The 18393-nt window shown below is 37.7% G+C and overlaps 1 protein-coding gene across 1 annotated transcript; it reads right to left on the bottom strand.

Moving 5' to 3' along the window:
* Nucleotides 1-1945: 1945 nt before the first annotated feature.
* On the bottom strand, nucleotides 1946-5646 carry LOC117291752 (prostaglandin E2 receptor EP4 subtype-like). Its single transcript, XM_033773648.1, has 2 exons — nucleotides 4642-5646; nucleotides 1946-2375 (listed from the first exon to the last, which is right to left on the bottom strand). The coding sequence occupies exons 1-2, from the start codon at nucleotides 5551-5553 to the stop codon at nucleotides 2094-2096; spliced, it is 1194 nt and encodes a 397-aa protein (XP_033629539.1). The 5' UTR covers nucleotides 5554-5646; the 3' UTR covers nucleotides 1946-2093.
* Nucleotides 5647-18393: the final 12747 nt, after the last annotated feature.

Here is an 18393-nt window from a genome sequence, read left to right as displayed (position 1 = left end):
GATAAAAACAAGCCAGATGTAAAATGTTCTCAAAATTCCCGACAAAACATTTACCGTATTTTTTTTGTCACTTAAACGCGACCTCATTTAGAAGCAAAACTAATTTTAAAGGCAATGGACATTATTGGTAATTACTCAAAATAATTATCGGCATAAAACCTCACTTGGTAACAAGTAATGGAGAGCTGTTGATATAAAACATTGTGAGAACCGGCTCCCTCTGAAGTGACGTAGTTTTTGAGACAGAAGTAATTTTCCACGAATTTGATTTCGAGACCTCAAGTTTAGAATTTGAGGTCTTGAAATCAAGCATCTGAAAGCACACAACTTCGTGTGACAAGGGTGTTTTTTATTTCATTCATATCTCGCAACTTCCACGACCAATTGAGCTCAAATTTTCACAGGTTTGTTATTTTATGCATTATGTTTAGATACACCAAGTGAGAAGACTGGTCTTTGACAATTACCAATAGTGTCCACTGTCTTTGAGTAGTGTATGGTTGGTGTGTTTATATAAGATGGGAATTAATTTAAAGGGAAGGTACACGTTTGGTAATTACTCAAAACAAATATTAACTTTAAATATAATTTTTTTAACTGGAAATATAATTTTTTTCTTTCAAACATAAGAGTATATATCCTTACGAACAATAAAACAATTTTTTTAGTAATTGTTTGTTACGATTTTTATGTTTAAAAAATATATAAAGTTGTTTGGGGGGCTGACTCCGCCTACCCCTTTTGTGACGTCAATCGAGGCAGACTTTGCCTGCAATGCGTATAGTAAACACACGTGCAAAGTACATGTACGTCCAAGTCGTGAGTTGGTACATTTCAAAAAGTGTTTTTCTGCATTCGGCAGCAATACACCTGGTCGGCATTGCCGGAAAAAAAACATTTTTTTTTTTTTGAAACGTACAATTTCACGACTTGGTCCGTACATGTACTTTGCAATTGTGTTTACTTTACGCATTACAGGCAAAGTCTGCCTCGATTGACGTCAGGAACAGCGCCCTCTCGGGTCGGGGTCTACTCTTAAATGTAAATGACATAAGAACTGATTTTTCGCAACTTCGATGACAAATTGAGCCCAAATTTTCACAGGCTTGTTATTTTATGATTATGATGGGATACACCAAGTGAGAACACTGGTCTTTGACAATTACCAAACATGTACCTTCCCTTTAATCGTCTATAACGCAATGATGTGCTTTTCATTTACGACATTACATGACATGCCCACATTGGCGCAGTTTACGAACTTGTGTCAATATTTGCATAAATTGCACTTTACAAAATTAATTTGTTGCTCTCTTTAAATATAAATATATATAATTACTTTACATAACAAAAATCCACAGATCTTCAACATTATAACTGTGTGACGTAATCTGTTACCACGGTGCCAACAACACAAACATAATACATTGGGAAAACTGCTCTGGACTGGAGTGGTAATGGTGTCGCCAGCGCCCTCCATTGTCGCTTCCTGAGTGTTGAAAGCTAGTCTTTAACCAGGCTACAATGAACCGAATACATTTTTGTCATTCACGTGTCATACTATATTTTAAGTACCGACTCTCCAAAATGTAATGCAGGAGTCCTACATTGATATAAATATAAGACGCTTGTGGCATTTCGCAGCGTCTTTTTCAAAATAATAGTTCCCCGCCCGGCCGTTCATCCGAACGAGGCAAGGCCTTGTCATATGGAGTCATCCACGAAGTTAGAATTTTCAAAGTGTTGGTGGACGAGTTCACTTAGGTTCTATTGTTATTAGTTAGTTAAAGGAATAGTGGACGGTTGCTGCTTCTGAAGGCGTCAGTTCTGACACATTGGTACAAATCTCTCTCATTGCGTTCCAGCGATGAGAATAGTAAAACCTCATTTGATGATAGATCAACAAAATTAATAAACAAATTTGAAATAGTCACCAAGAAGAAAATTCTGCTGACATTTTTAGAATAGGTTTTTGTGCAACTTAGGCCTTGCGTTTTGTATAAAAAAAACTCGGACACCAACATTGCATCCAAATTATCCAAGGCGGCGGTCCACACACATAAAAAGTGTCCAATAAGGACGCTCCATTCGAATCACGTAGCACGAGAGTCCGCCAACGATCCGGAAATGGTCGATGGAGTCCGCCATCTTTCCGCCTCTGTCCTCTGAGGGCGCACTTTATTTGAAGCCTTACAACAACAGCAGCATTTACGAAGCAGTTTCCGTGTGTTCGCCATGATCTTACGGCGAACGTTCCTGCGGAATATTCCGTACATTAGCGGGTTGATAACGCACGTGCCGAGGTAGAGACGAACGGCGATGTAGTCTAGGGTTTCGGAGTGCCATACGTCGAGCTGATTCGAGAACCAACGGATCTGTAAAACAAAATGGCGGGAGAAACTTAGTTTGAAACTTTTGTAAACCACGTCCCTTGCGGCATGTGATTTGGTTACTTGAACTCTCTGATGCAATGGTTGTGCTCAGTCACAGTTAAACATTGTCTCACGGTCGGCGCTAGGGTGTTTTAAGAAAAGACATTGCACCATAAACAATAAATTGATTTGGGTCGAGGTGACTCGAGGAAGCAACGGATCTGTTAGCTCGAAAATAAATCCCTTGCGGCATGTGATTTGGTTTATTTACTAACACTGGTGTAATTGTCATGCTCAGTCACAAATACCTTACGGTCGGAGCTCGGGTATTTGAAGAAAACAGTTTGCATCATAAACATTTCATTTATCTGTTCAAAATTGTAGTTTACCTGTATATTTCGCCATCGTGCCTTTGAATGGTGTTCTACAAAAAAACCAATACAATTTCATCCATGGTTTTCTTTATTCCATGTCCGATTTACGATCGGCAATTTATTTGTTCTAAATTGTAATTTTTCGCCATCGTGCTTTTGAATGGTGTTCTACAAAGAATACAAATTCGTCCATTAGCTTTCTTTATTCCAATACGATATTTTCTAATAACGTAAGTAACTTCTTGTGACGATTCCGTCTGCTCTGTAAGTTCATTGCACGGCAAAGAGAGTTCAGCTGTAATAAATATAAAGTACTAATTATAGCACCAGGGCTGTCAACCATAATAAAGGCATGCGGACTTCCCTTTTTCACCGTCATCGAAGCGTCCCAAGTTGAAGCTGTATATCTCAGACAATACTAAATTGCAGGGGCACTTAATTTTAATATCCATTCCAGTTAAATGGATTTAGCGACGACGTGCAACTCGTGCAGTTATTAACCACTGACTGATGGACCAGCCACTTCTTACCCTTCCGCTCCTAAAACACTTGTGACAGTTGCACATATGCATTCGTATTCAACTTAAATTGGAACTCGGGGTAGCTTTCTTATACGGGCTGTCAATTCATCCAGATTGGATGGATAGCGAAACTAATTCAGTTCGACGCTCGGGTACAACTTACAAATTTGTCTGGTACTTTGGAATGGTTAAAGCAGGGGTTGACGCTCATTGTAATGTGAAATGATGGGTCAGTTTATTTATTGATTTATTAAATTGATAGTTGTTTATTTAGTCAATAAAAGGACTGACGTTTTTACTGTTTAGTTTAAAGTGTCGCGAACGAACCGTCATATTGGCAGGAAGTCAAGAAATTTCACTTTTGCGTTTTAACTTGAGTTCCCAATAACAGTATTCACTTATTTTGCCAAACAACTTCACTGAAGTATGAAAGCGATTGGATAAAATGTAAAATTCCGACAGATCGCATCATGCTGTCAGAAAGCGCTAGCCCAACTCAGGCAGAAACAGGCACCGAGTTTAGATCCTGTAATCTTTTAAAACCAACATTGGAATTACATTTTCAATAAGGGTACAATTTAGTCTTTGATTTAATTCAATAAAGAAACTCTTAAGCCTATGGTGAATTCTGACATTTTCTGAGTGCCGGATAAAAAGTAACAGAATGAGAGAGCGTGAGCGCTCATGTATTGGGGCGGGGCCTGGCGTGGGGTCCCTGAATAAAAAACTGAATAGTGAACCACGCATCAGTTACTTATTCAACAACAAAATGTGAAATTAAATTTAGAAATGTATGTCTCTAGCCATTATCAAAACCTGGTTAGGCTTTCTGTTGAAACACTTCGCAACTTTATTTTAGAGAAAAAAAAATGTTCAAAATGATTCACTTAAAGGGGATGTCACTGTTATCACGATCAAAGTAGACCTGTGGCTATACATGAAATATTGACTGTCACATGTCCACACAGTTACTGTAGTGCTTAGGCCTACTCCAGATACAAGGGAGGGTGCGCGCGTTCTTGTGGAAGTGAAAGTAATGCTACAGGGCCCGATGTCATAGAGCTGCTTAGCAGAAAATTTTACTTACAAATTATTTTTAACAAGAATTAACAGCACCAGTCCGAGAAATGGTGCATGTGACATGGTATTTTCTTTATGGTTGATAACCTTATTCTGGTGAGCATCTCTGGTGAGCATAATATTATGTGATGTGCTTACTATGTTTTAAATGAAATATGCTCACGGCGACACAGCCCCTTTAAAATATAATTACATTTTACCAGCTAGTACCTTTATGTTTTTTGTTTGTTAACTATATATACAAAATAATTACAAATAACATTGTTCAAGGAGTAAGTTAGTAGAACTGCTTACCTCGTATGGTAATATGCATACCACAAAGACCACTGCAATCGCCACCATCAGACGAGAGAAATCCGCCGGTGCGCCCCGAATCATATCCACTTGTTTCATATACTCTTCTCTGTTCCTCGGACATGCAAGTTCCAAGTGGGCTTTCAATCTTTGCATACATCGAATGACCACCACATTGCATGATATAAGAACCACGGTCATCACAACACCCTCAAGTAAAGTGAAATATTCGTAAGCGTTTTCCACGGCAGAGTTAAGGTAGAGGTACTTGGTTTGATTGTCATAAAGGTTAGAGTTGGAATCAATTAATTTTAAACAATGGTCTTTTGACGCACTCGCGGGGCAAGCTTCCCAAGTCCGCGTGGTCACACCGGCAATGAAGAAACCCGAGAGAGAGACGGAGTAGAAAATGATGCCGAGGATTACGACTCCAATACGGCGGGGCGTGACCGAGTTATCATAGAAGAATGGTTTCTTGATGCTCAGATAGCGTTCGATCCCCATCACCACGACGATGCATTTTGACAGCCTACTGCAGGCAACCACTGCCGAGGCTGCGAACAGGTAAACTGGGATGTCCCCAGTCCACTTCCCGGCTATGAAGCTCACTACCCACGATGTCTCCCCTAGGACGAGAAATATTAACTCGGTCACACAAAGCACCAAGACTAACAATCGAGGTACACTCTCTCCACCGCTGGGTTTCGAACGTTTTGCACTTCTTAAAATAAGGCTTATAATGATGAGGTTCAGAATGCAGCCCGTGAAGTAGAATATCAATTCCAACGTCTCGTCTAAGACCGGGAAACATGGCTTGGAATCAACAGTCACCAGTGGGCGTCCTGGCGGGTACAGAGGGAGTGAGAAGCACGGTGCTTCCACCCCCACTGATGAAACATTCCACCAATACATTGTTTGTGAACATCATCTGCTCCCAATGTTCCCGGTAGAATACCATCCAGGGTTGATGCAAAATGTAAGAGTAAGGTCCGAGAGAGATGCTCCTTGCGCTGTGCCAGTGCAACGAATGCACGTATGATGCACGACATGGAGAGGTAAACCCCCCCTACACGCAAAGCATTAGACTTGCGCAGTCCCGGCAGTCTCTGCCAATTTATGGTATCTTTTTGTGATACCAATGTGACGTGCTTTAGATTATTCTTCGTTATTCTACACACAGTGCTCAATTAATACTGTTACTAAAAAGGTGGACTTAAAGGCATGTTCACCCTTTATATTAATTGTCAAAAACCAGTATTCTCATATACCAACATTGTGCATAAAATGGCAAATTTGTGAAAATGTTTACTCAATTAATCCATTTTTGAAATGTTGGCCTAAAAAAATTAGATTGATTCGGAAAACTAGAACAGTTTTTTTTTCTTCAATTTAGTAAAAGAAAAATCTGTTGCTTTAAAATCATGTTTCGGTAGCAATTTTCTGTAGCGACAATTTTCAGCTGTAAATAAAATATAAACAAATTCGGCCCTAAACTTCTTTTGACAATTTCAGTCAGTGAACGATTCGCAAAATGTCACGACATGAGTGCATGCAGAGTACAGCGCACAGATAAGACTTTATTCACGACGAGCATTTCAATCCGGCTAATTTATTAAAAGTTTATTTCAATAGGACATTCGGGCGGAATATGCAATTTAAATGGCCTAGTTTTCCCTCCTGCTTTTAAACATGGCTGCTGGGGGCAAAACCAAAGATTGTAGAGTGCCGAAGGCGCGCACGAACCAAATTATCGTTATGGTAAATATGGTTGGGAATCCAAACACAAGTTAAAGGCAGTGGACACTATTGGTAATTACTCAAAATAATTATTAGCATAAAACCTCACTTGGTAACGAGTAAATGGGGAGAGGTTGATAATATAATATATACATGTATTGTGAGAAACGGCTCCCTCTGAAGTGACGTAGTTTTCGAGAAAGAAGTAGTTTTCCACGAATTTAATTTCGAGACCTCAGACTTAGAATTTGAGGTCAAGAAATCAAGCATCTGAAAGCACACAACTTTTTTTCTTTCATTATTATCTCGCAACTTCGACGACCAGCTGAGCTCAAGTTTTCACAGGTTTGTTGTTGTATATGCATATGTTGAGATACACCGAGTGAGAAGACTGGTCTTTGACAATTACCAACTGTGTCCACTGTCTTTAATGGCCCGACTTTTCGACCCAATCAGGTCTTTCTGGGAAGCTATTGACAACACAAAGCATCTTAAACAGGTTTTATAACAGAGGGAGTCAAGTATAGAGAGATAGAGAAAGGCAGAAAGCACAAACAAGAGCAAGAGACGAACGATGAATGAGACAAGGAGGTTTCCACAAGAAGTTAGAAACACAAAAGACACGGTCAATGTTTAGAAGAGGGAGATTAAGTAATGAATTACTGAAGCAGTCTTACAACCCTTAAAGGAGGATCTCTTGGGAAAAGAAAAGGCGATTAAAGAGAAAAGGTTATTAGTCATTTCTTTTTTGGATGCTCAGACAATAGGGTTGAATGGTATTAAGGCACCTATGACACAGTTTCTCCCTACTCAGACGAAAACTCTCTCTTCGGTTACATGTCCTGTAAAATCGTGTCAGAAATGGAGTCATTTGGAACACTTTTGAAGTGATTGATGTCATATGGATGTATTCAGCTTCTGGATTCTATGGCTGTAGAAACTCCTCCAGAGTGTAGTTCTTGTTTAAAGGCAGAGGACACTATTGGTAATTACTCAAAATAATTATTAGCATAAAACCTTTCTGTGTGACGAGTGATGGGGAGAGGTTGTTGGTATAAAACATTGTGAGAAACGGCTCCCTCTGAAGTGCCATAGTTTTTGAGAAAGAAGTCATTTTCCACGAATTTTGATTTCGATACCTCATCTAAAAACGCACACAACTTCGTTTGACAAGAGTGTTTTTTCTTTCATTATTATCTCGCAACTTCGATGACCGACTGAGCTCCAATTTTCACAGGTTAGTTATCTGTGAAGGCTAGTCTTTAACCATTACCAATAGTGTCCACTGCCTTTAGGCTATACTTTTTGGTGTGTTTTCACTCTACGAGAAATTAACTTAAATTATGTAGATGGAAAATAAACTCGATTTGGGATACAAAATTCTGGTTCAACTTATTTGTTGAAAAGGTTTCTTACCTTCGGAAATCAGTGAACATAAAAGAAATTACAGCGGTGATACCAACGCTCTGGAGCCGTCTGCACTGTTCAATGGGCACATGGTGTTTGATATTCAGGATTAGACAATAATGTCGAAGCGGGTTTCCAAAACTACAGAAAAGGGCTCAACAACAGTGCCATGCAAAAAGTGCACGGTTTTTAGAATATGCTCGATGTACATGTAGTTTGTCATTCTGGTGGCATGCTTTTCTTGGTATATTGGGGCTACAAGAATGAAACTTGCTTATGAGAAAAGAACTCAGGGGAGATAAAGGTAGGAACCTCTTAAAATAGTCGACCAAACCGGAGGGTTTATCACTGCCGTATGGACTTGTATTTTGGAGGGATTGTCTACATAAATGTGTTCGGGCACTCGAAATGATTTCAAGGAGCACATGAATGGACTTCGAGCGCACGAAATGGTTCCGTGAGCTCGAAATTATTTCGAGTGCACGAAATTATTTAGAGTGTACACCGACAAAGCTAAAATAATTTCTTAAGGGGGGGGGGGTACTTTGACGGATCTAGGGCTTAACATTGTGGAGATCGCTTAATTTGATCGCTTGATGTGAAGTTCATTTTGTACATTAAGTCTTATTTTAGAGGTCGAAACGCGATGCATTGGTTTTGTTGGACATGGAAAGCGGATCAATATGTTGTTGCATTCCGCAGTGACTATGGCTTGATCTCTGAAAATGCCTATTCCCCAACACTGCCAACAGCCATAGCTCTAGCCGAAGCCACTGGAATCGGACCCGGTACTGCTTCGAAAGGGCCCATTCAACGTCCATTGACGTGGTCGGCCATTTAACAAGTCCTCAGGACAAGACGTAGAATATATTGGTCAGCATAACTCATCAACCACTCGGCCTTTCGGCGACGTTGAAAATGTTCATCATTATGTTCCACGATACTTAGGGGTCCCCCCCCCCTCTTCTCTGCTCCCCCCTCCAGCAGGACACGTAATCGCGACCACAATCACGAATCGTGGTATTTATATTAAATAATACCAAGTATTCCTGACAGAATGATGAAGCTGGCGGGTAAACTCGTGGTTACCATGGAGATAAGTGAAGGTATCTGTCCACGGGATCGGGGTATTATTATTGATGTCCTTTCGCACTCTTCTAATGGACATGGCCCTTGAGTCACACAAATGCTCGCAGCACAGTGGGTATTTAGGTCGCACGGAAAGTCAAAATTTAACAACTTAAATGACGTGTGTACTACAAGCTTTAGAGCATTTCAGTGAAATTAGCATCAGGATTTTGAATCACCATAATTCAATGAGAGCTTAAAGTTCTGCACAAACTTTTTTGCTGACAAGAAAAAGGAAAGGTTACCGGTCTTACATATCGTGTCATGTATTGTGCGTCATTGCTTCATCACCTATATAACAATATTTTGTTTTCCAAGAAGCGAAAGCCTGCGTGATTTTTTTTCTCTTCAGTTTAAACGAGGTTTTCATGCAAGTGAGACAAAATGGTGGGTACATATTTGTGAGCTTTTTCACATCGCATGGATCAGTAAAGTTATGTCGCTACATTTTTACGCACCTTGAACACTTGAACTTGTAATCTGGATATGAATTCTTAGCGGCATAGTCAAGTACTAAGGATACCCAAGTACTACCCGAGTACTGAGGATGCCCGAGTATTCATTCATTCACATTTATTTCAATGCTGCCATGCATTAAGTTACATTTGTGTATATCGTTAAAGTTACGATACATGATAATGAGTATATAATGACAAACCAGAGATAAAATAAAAACAATAACAATTTACACGGAAGTTGAATAAATAATCGCAGACAGGACAACATTTAGGCATAGGGTGAAGCAAAAGCTTTTGTTCCCGTACCTACGGACAGACAAGAAACAAACAAACAAATAAACACACCAACAGACTATCACAACACTGACTTACATAGAAACATGATACATGTAGGTACAAAGACAAAACATCATCCGGAAAATATATCATAACTTTACATTCAAAACTAAGAATTAAAGAACTGTGCTTTAATTTTTTTAGCAAAATTTGACAAAGTAGGTGAAGATTTTAACGAATCGCTGAGACTATTCCAATATGTAGTACCACGTTGGACAAGACTATTTCTAAACAATGATGTTCTGTTAAAACGGACATAAAGTTTTTTGTTACGAGTACTTCGAGTATCATAAGAATGAATATTTGAAGTTAATGTAAAGAAAGAGTTAAAACAAGAAGGTAATGCATTATGGTTGTATTTATACATAAATTTACCTAAATTAAGGCAATAAAGATCATTTAATTTTAGAAGTTTAAATTGTTTAAAAAGTGGGGCTGAATGATCACGATAACCAGCATTAGAAATTATGCGAACAGCCCGCTTTTGCAAAGTAAATAGTCTCTCACACCGAGTTGAAGAACCACCCCATATGAGAATGCAGTAGTTTAAATACGGCAGAACAAAAGAATTATAGATGGTCAATAAAATATTACTAGGTAAGAAAAACTTTAAACGATTCATTATACCCACATTTTTTGATAATTTACTTGATACATCATTGATATGATATTTCCAAGTTAGATGTTCATCAATATATATACCTAAGAATTTCGTAACTTTCACTTGATTCAAACTGATACCATTTAGAACTAAGGGAATAGATTGAGTATATTTATATTGATTTGCACAAAATATAACATAATTAGATTTTAGGACATTAATACATAACTTATTGGCTAAAAGCCAAGTACTTATTTTTTGAAGTTCCAAATTAAGGTTCTGAATCGCGGCATCTACATTATTATGACTGTATAATAAACTTGTGTCATCTGCAAATAAGCAAAATGAAATAATATCAGATGAGTTACAAATGTCATTGATGTAAATAATAAAAAGTAAGGGACCCAACACAGAACCTTGAGGAACACCACAAGAAATAAGTTGATCAATAGAATTGACAGCATTATACGAAACAAATTGTTTTCTATTTGATAAGTAACTTTTGAACAAGTCCAATGCTATTCCACGGATACCGTAGTGTTCTAATTTACGAAGCAAGATTTCATGATTAACCGTGTCGAAAGCCTTGGACAAGTCCAAAAATATACCAACAGAGATGTTCTTATCATCAATAGCTTGTGATAGTTTATTAACTACATACGTAATTGCTAGGTCAGTTGAGCGATTTTCTCTGAATCCAAATTGTGAGTAGTACTCGAATACTAAGGGGGTCCGAGTAGTACTCGAGAGGGTGTCCGAGTAGTACTCTAGTACCAAGAATGGCCGAGTTGTACTCGAGTACTAAGGATGGCCGAGTAGTACTCGAGTACTAAGGATGGCTGAGTAGTACCCGAGTACTACGGATGACCGAGTACGGTACTCAAGAACGGGTACCTGGGCCATCGAGTACGGGTAAAAGGGTCAGGGTACCGAGATCTGAGTGCCGAGTCTAACAGCTGAGTAGATCTCTGAGTACGACTACGACTACGAGTACAGTGTACGGGCACTTTATTCAAAAATATCAAAATGAGGTTTATATAATGTTGTGTTTTTAATAATTTCTAGACCACAACTAGGTCTATCTTTTAAAGGACGAAAATACTTTTGCTAGTTACAGTAGTTGACGTACCATATAGCAACATTGGTACAGGGCACTGGGGAGCTGTTGATATTGTTAAACAATGTCAGAAACGAACCCCTTTGAAAGGCCAATGCATCTGAAACCACACAATGCGATGAGTGTTTTTTCTTACATTATTTTCGTGCAACTTCAATGACCAAGAGCCCCAAAAATTCCCTTTTTTTTATTGTATGCATGTTTTTCTCTGTTAAAGTGGGGATACTGGTCTTTGCCAGTTATACCAAAAGAATACTCTAGCTGCCTTTAAAACATCATCTAAGACAACAATAATTTGACTTCTTTCAAGAGCCTAATATTCGCTTTATTTCTTGCACCAACGCATGCTATGAAAGCGGAAAGGAAAGCGGTATTTTGAAAATCAGAATGCGAGTACATTTCAGTAGTCGAGTACCGAGTATATACTTTCTTTTATTCGGTCGAGTATCGAGAATGGACCTCAAGACGACTTTGTTGCTAGTCAATTTGAGTGCGACTACAACAAAAAAGGTCGTTTACCATAAATGTGACCTTGTACATTCTTGGGCCTTTCTGACCAGCCAAGACACTGTACTGGTCACATGGGAAAGTTTGCATTTTGTGTCATGATTTCAACATAAACCCAAGAGTTATACAAGCACAGATTAACAAGTTTTTAGATGTGACCTCTTTCTATATCAAAAGTTGATAACAATTATCTCCATATATAAGATTTGATGTTGTCTTCCATATAAGATTTTATGTTGTCTTCCATTGGGCTGTGTACAAATCGTGCCTGCAGAAAGTCCACGCTTGTTGGTGGCTCTTTTGTAAACGTGTGACATCACAGGTCACATCGCCAACATCACTCTATTTGTGCAACAAGTGTGTTTTTTCTCTCATTATTCTCTTGCAACTTCGATGACCAATTGAGTCAACATTTTCATGTTGGGTTACACAAGGTGAGACTACTGGTCTTTGACAATAAAATGGTGTCCAGTTCCTTTAAAGGGAAGGTACACGTTTGGTAATTACTCAAAACAAATATTAACTTAAAAAACTGACTTGGTAACGAGCATTGGAGAGCTCTTGATAGTATAAAACATTGTGGGAAACGACTCCCTCTGAAGTAATGTAGTTTTTGAGAAAGAGGTAATTTCTCACTAAAATAATAAAAGACTTCTAGCTAGAAGTCTTTTATTCTTATCTGAAAGCTCACAAATTCGTCCACCGAGGGTGTCTTTTCTGTCGTCATTTTCTCGCAACTCCGATGACCGATTGAGCCTCAATTTTCACAGGCTTGTTATGTTATGTATATGATGGGATACACCAATTTCCAAACGTGTATCTTCCCTGAAACAAGGTAAAGTAAATAAAATCAAATGACCCCGAAAAGAAGGATTATTTCTAGCACAAAAACAGACAGATATTCAGGTTGACGTTCTCCTTGCTATTCTGATTCACCTTGGCTCGACGGAGAACACAGTATGAAAAACGGCAAGAACAAAAATATGTTTGCTGCAGTTATTAAAACAAACACCGGATTTGTTTTGTTGTTTTTTGTTTTTTAAATCTTTTACGAAGGTCAACTAATCAGATTTGCAATGACGATCAATCAATTGTATCATTGAGTCTGATGCAGATAGACACGGGCAAAGATAACACTCAAGACCAGGTTGTTGACTGCAGAAAAAATAACAACAAACAACGTCAATCCAACAAAACATACAACTTAATAGCGTACCTATTATATTATTTGAAAGGAAGACAGAACGGGATGTGACATTGACAACTCAAACTGACGGAAGGCAAGGTTTTGGGTATCAAATTAAACAGGCTTAAAACGTGTATCCAATTTTTTTTATACGATTATCAAGCAATAGCGAGCTACGTTTTTCATTAAAGTAAATATAATGTCGTGGACGACGTGACATTGCACCATGCTTCAAAGGCACTGGACACTATTGGTCATTACTCAAAATATTTGTGAGCATAAAAACTTACTTGGTAACGAGCAATGGAGAGCTGTTGGTAGTATAAAACATTGTTAGAAACGGCTCCCTCTGAAGTATCATATTTTTTAGAAAGATGTAATTTCTCACAGGCATCTGAAAGCACACATTACATCATTGTGCAACAAGGGTGTTTTGTTCTTTCATTATTCTCTTGCAACGTCAATGACCAATTGTGTCAAAATTGTCACAGGTTTTTAATTTTATGCATATGTTAGAATACACCAAGTGAGAAACTGGTCTTTTGACAATCACCAAAACATGTCCAGTGCCTTTAACGTTGCTTAACTGTCGTTAAGTAAATACAATGACAGACCACACACTATAAAATTGACAACTCTACATGCATTGCTTTCGGATGTATGCAGACAAATATGGGAAAATAAAGACACAACTAAAAAAGGATGTCCATTATGATTACAAAGGAAGATGTCTCTTATCGAGTAAAGGCTATCTTTACATCCTCCGGGATCCCGGGAACGCAACATGACTCCAGAGAAGTCTTTCTAAAATGGTGGGGGGGGGGGGGGGGGGGGGGTGGTACTGCCAGGCAGACGATCTGGATATACATTCCCAACGCACGAATTAGAGCCAAACGCGAAGAGAAGTTAAAACAATTCAGTTTTAGATGTGGGAGGAAAACCACAGAGAATTATTCCAGGGAAAGCCCACGCAGTCAAGATACGGACTGAAAATCCAATCCACATCCTAGTGCCCTTGGTGGGATTCGAACCGGGATCACAGAGCTGGAAGGTGAGGCAAGACTACACCAACCTGACTTCCAAGAGAGGCCCAACAAACAAAATAACAAAAAATACATCATAAAGAAGACGAACATTTCATTCTGGGTATCAAATAATCATACAGTCCTCAACTTGTTTATTTGTCATAAAACGCAGACGTTCCTTACACAGTTCCTTACACAGTGATAGACATTTTTAGTTACGAATTCCTTCATATTACTATTGATATACTTGTTTTTCTTTAAATTAAGACGTACATTTACAACTTGAATTTCTCATAGACCAGCACTCACAAATATGGGCAATTATCATTATTTTATATTATAATGACCATTGTTGTTATGACATTCTTTAAGACACACTGTGTTATTTAGCAACGTGGATAAGTTATTTATTATATTATGTAATCTGGTGCCCTGACGTTACATGCAGTCGGGTAATTTGTGTTGACTAAAGCCCGTGCTCAAAATGAATGTTTTCGGCTACGACTAAATCCTTAAAGGCCATCGCACATCTATAGCTTTGATAACAAGAAAAGAAACAAGTTTCACAGTTTTTATAGTTTCGGATTGTTCTTATTTCTAGACATATTTTCAAATGAGATTTTCTAACCGAAACAACATGCACTTTAAACTGTTGACTTGAGAACTTCTATTAAATTGTGTTTGTGCACGAGATAATAATTTTCACTCTTTAATGGATTTGGGTACTTTTTCAAAATGTCCATAGATTTACATTAAACTTACAGGGTTTGAAGATAATGATAGTGGAAAGCTCCTCTTCAAATATTACTTACTGAGGTGCTGTAGTTTTTGAGAAATGAGTAAAACAATGTCATGAAAATACGTTTGTAAGTGCTTGAAATAATTTTCGTCTCAGGAGACGAAAACTATTTTCATGACATTGTTTTACTCATTACCCAAAAACTACAGCACCTCAGCACGTAATATTTTCAGGGAAGCTTTCTACTATCATTATTTTCAAACTGTGTAAGTTTAGTGTAAATCTTTGGACATTGTGTTTTTTGTCCTACAAAAGTTACATAGACCCTTTAAGGGCGGCCGCAACTACATGCATTTATGAAAACATGTACTCGATGAAAAACACTTTAAAGTCGTTGTTATTTAGAGTTTCAGGATAAGCATTATGAGCATTTTAAAAAATATAGTATATATATATAGATATTTTGTTTCATTACACTGCACAAACTGATGGGTGTCAAAATTACACCATGGCTGTTATCTCATATAGATACCCAAAAGATAAATTAACATCAAAAGGGTGTTGAAATAACACGAATGTTGGCAGAAACTATAGTGTTATTTCAACACACATGGTGTAAATAATAAGACAACACACCTGGTGTCAAGTTTAACACCCCAAATTTTACAGTGCGTTATTTTCATTTTAAAAAAAACAGTAGTTATTTAATATGACTGTTTTGTGCATCAGGAACTTCAATTTTTTTTAAATCTATACTTCCTTTTAAAGCACTTGCCATTGTTGTTTTTTGAAAGAAAAATATTTGTTTTGCACCGTTTGAATTGTATTCTGTTTAAAACACTGGACACTATTGGTAATTGTCAAAGACCAGTCTTCTCACTTGGTGTATCTCAACATATGCACAAAATAACAAACCTGTGAAAATTTGAACTCAATCGGTCGTGCTTTCAGATGGTTGATTTCGAGACCTCAAATTTTAAATCCAAGGTCTCGAAATCAAATTGGTGGAAAATTAATTCTTTCTCGAGAACTACTTCACTTCAGAGGGAGCCGTTTCTCACAATGTTTTATACTATCAACCTCTCCCCATTACTCGTTACCAAGAAAGGTTTTGTGCTAATAATTATTTTGAGTAATTACCAATAGTGTCCACTGCCTTTAAAGCACTTGCCATAAAGAACAAAAGGAATATTTTGTGCATTGTTTTATTACCAAGAATAAAACTGCAGAATAGAACAATTCAAAAATAAAAATTTTATCATTAACAATAATAAATAAACAAGTAAAAAACTCAAAACATAATAATTCATTAATAAATAAAAACGAGTAAATATAAAATAGCTAATCAGATTTGTAAAATTTAAAAGAAAACAACTGCACCTCCGGCTGAATAAACAGTAAACAACAATTATCTAACGATCAAAAAGAAAAAAACAAAGAAAGAACACTCAAAACAAAAGCCTCACAATATAGGAAATGTAGTTTATATTTGAACAAAGAAATAATGACTGGAGCTGGACATGAACCAACGACCTCCAGATTAATAATACTTTGATATGTAAATGAAACAAACATAATCATTAAGTACCACAACGCACGACAAACGGTATACTATTCGAACAGCCAGCTTTTTTTCCAACCACTTAAATAAATGTGACGAAACCGAGGCAGGGAGTATAACAAACTAACCCCCCCCCCCCCATGTACCCTGTCAGGCCAAACATTACATGCTTGCTTCGCAAATTTAGAGAGACATGATTGGATTTGTGTTTTAGTCGGACATGATTGTTAATGGCTGTATGCTTTCCCATTCCTTTACATTCACAACCCCCCCCCCCCCCCCCCCTAAAAACCAGCAACAAACGAAGAAGTGTTTAGTTAAAAGTCACTCTGCTTTAACAAAAACGTCTGAAACTGGAACCCAAATCTCAGGTGGTACATTGACATGATAGCATTTCCACCTTTTTATAACCTCTGCCGTTGTGCTTATCATCAGTGCTAGAAAAGCATTATTAAGTAGGATTTGAAACTTTGCATGGTGGAAGTAAGATATAGAAAAGTTTGCGGTAACACCATGTAATAAAAGCATTATTATTATTTATTTTTGAGAATAGTAATAATTATTGTTTTGTCTGCTTCCAAGGAAAGCTCTTAGAAGTCTGAATTCAGATAAAGTCTGAAGTTTTTAATTTCATGGTAAAAACCTCTTACAACATGAATTCTTGTGGCATTTTTAATTTCGGTAAGCATGTAAACTATGCCTATTATAGCGAGCTGCAGATTCCCAATGCAAGGTTACTTGGGAATGTATGAGTAAAGAATTCGCAACGAGAGTTTTAGAAAGTACAATCCTGGAGAAAATGAACAATCAAGAAAATTATGCGAGGTTTTTAGGGGATTATGAACAATCCTGCAGTGCCATTATTGTCGTTATCTGTGGAATATTTGAACGGTATGCAGGATAATTACGAGGGATTTGTGGCCCGATGAATAGTCAAATTATTCCCAAACGAAACAATTGACATTTACACGACATTTGAGGTGTCATGGGACCGTCCGTTTCAAACAACCACCGTAGTTCATCGAGACCGACAGGAAAGAGGCGGTTCTGGTGACAACCACAGGTAAGATTATAGTCTTGAGTAACCTTTGTCGAGAAGGTTCGAAACGTCAAGAACAATGACGTCGAAACGTCAAAAACAATGACAAAACACAAATAGAGTATGTTCGAAACGTCGAGGTAACAATGACGGTATTCGTCAAAGGCAACACTCCTTCATTCCATGGGATGTGCTTTCAGATGCATAATAATAAAAGCCTTCAGGCCTGAAGTATTTTAATATTTGAGTGAGAAATTACCTCTTTCTCCAAACTACGTACTTTAAAATAGAGGGAGCCGTTACCCACAATGTTTTATACTATCAACAGCTCTCCGTTGCTTGTTACCATGAAAGCTTTGTGTGCTAACAATTATTTTGAGGGTAATTACCAGTCCAGTGCCTTTAATCTGCTGCGTGAGTCACGAGGGGAAAAAGAGAAGAAACACGCAAAATTTACAGCACTTCATGTAAACACATCGTCCTTCATTTTGATTTTAACAACCTAAACCAGCTGTTGCACTTCCATTTTTAGGTTTCAGATACATGTGTACAGGTTTCTCGAATATGACTTCAATTCAGAGGGAATATTTTCACATAAAATAGAGATCTATGAACTGCATAATCAGTAAGCATTCACACTGAAATCAAACAACGTTGTTTTTAACATTTGTCTGTGTTTCTTTTGTATGTCTACATTACCTTTTTGTGCTTAAAGACACTAGACACATTTGGTAATTGTCAAAGACCAGTCTTCTCACTTGGTGTGTCTCAACATAGAACAAACCTGTGAAAATTATTACTCAATTGGTCGTCAAAGTTGAGAGATAATGATGGAAGAAAAAGGCACCCTTGTTGCACGAAGTTGTGTGCTTTAATGCTTGATTTCGGGACCTCAAAATCTAATTCTGAGG

Source organism: Asterias rubens, chromosome 6, assembly GCF_902459465.1.
Source record: "Asterias rubens chromosome 6, eAstRub1.3, whole genome shotgun sequence".
NCBI classification, from domain to species: domain Eukaryota; kingdom Metazoa; phylum Echinodermata; class Asteroidea; order Forcipulatida; family Asteriidae; genus Asterias; species Asterias rubens.
Note: the sequence above shows the minus strand (reverse complement) of the source record. Positions and strands in the feature narration are given on the sequence as shown.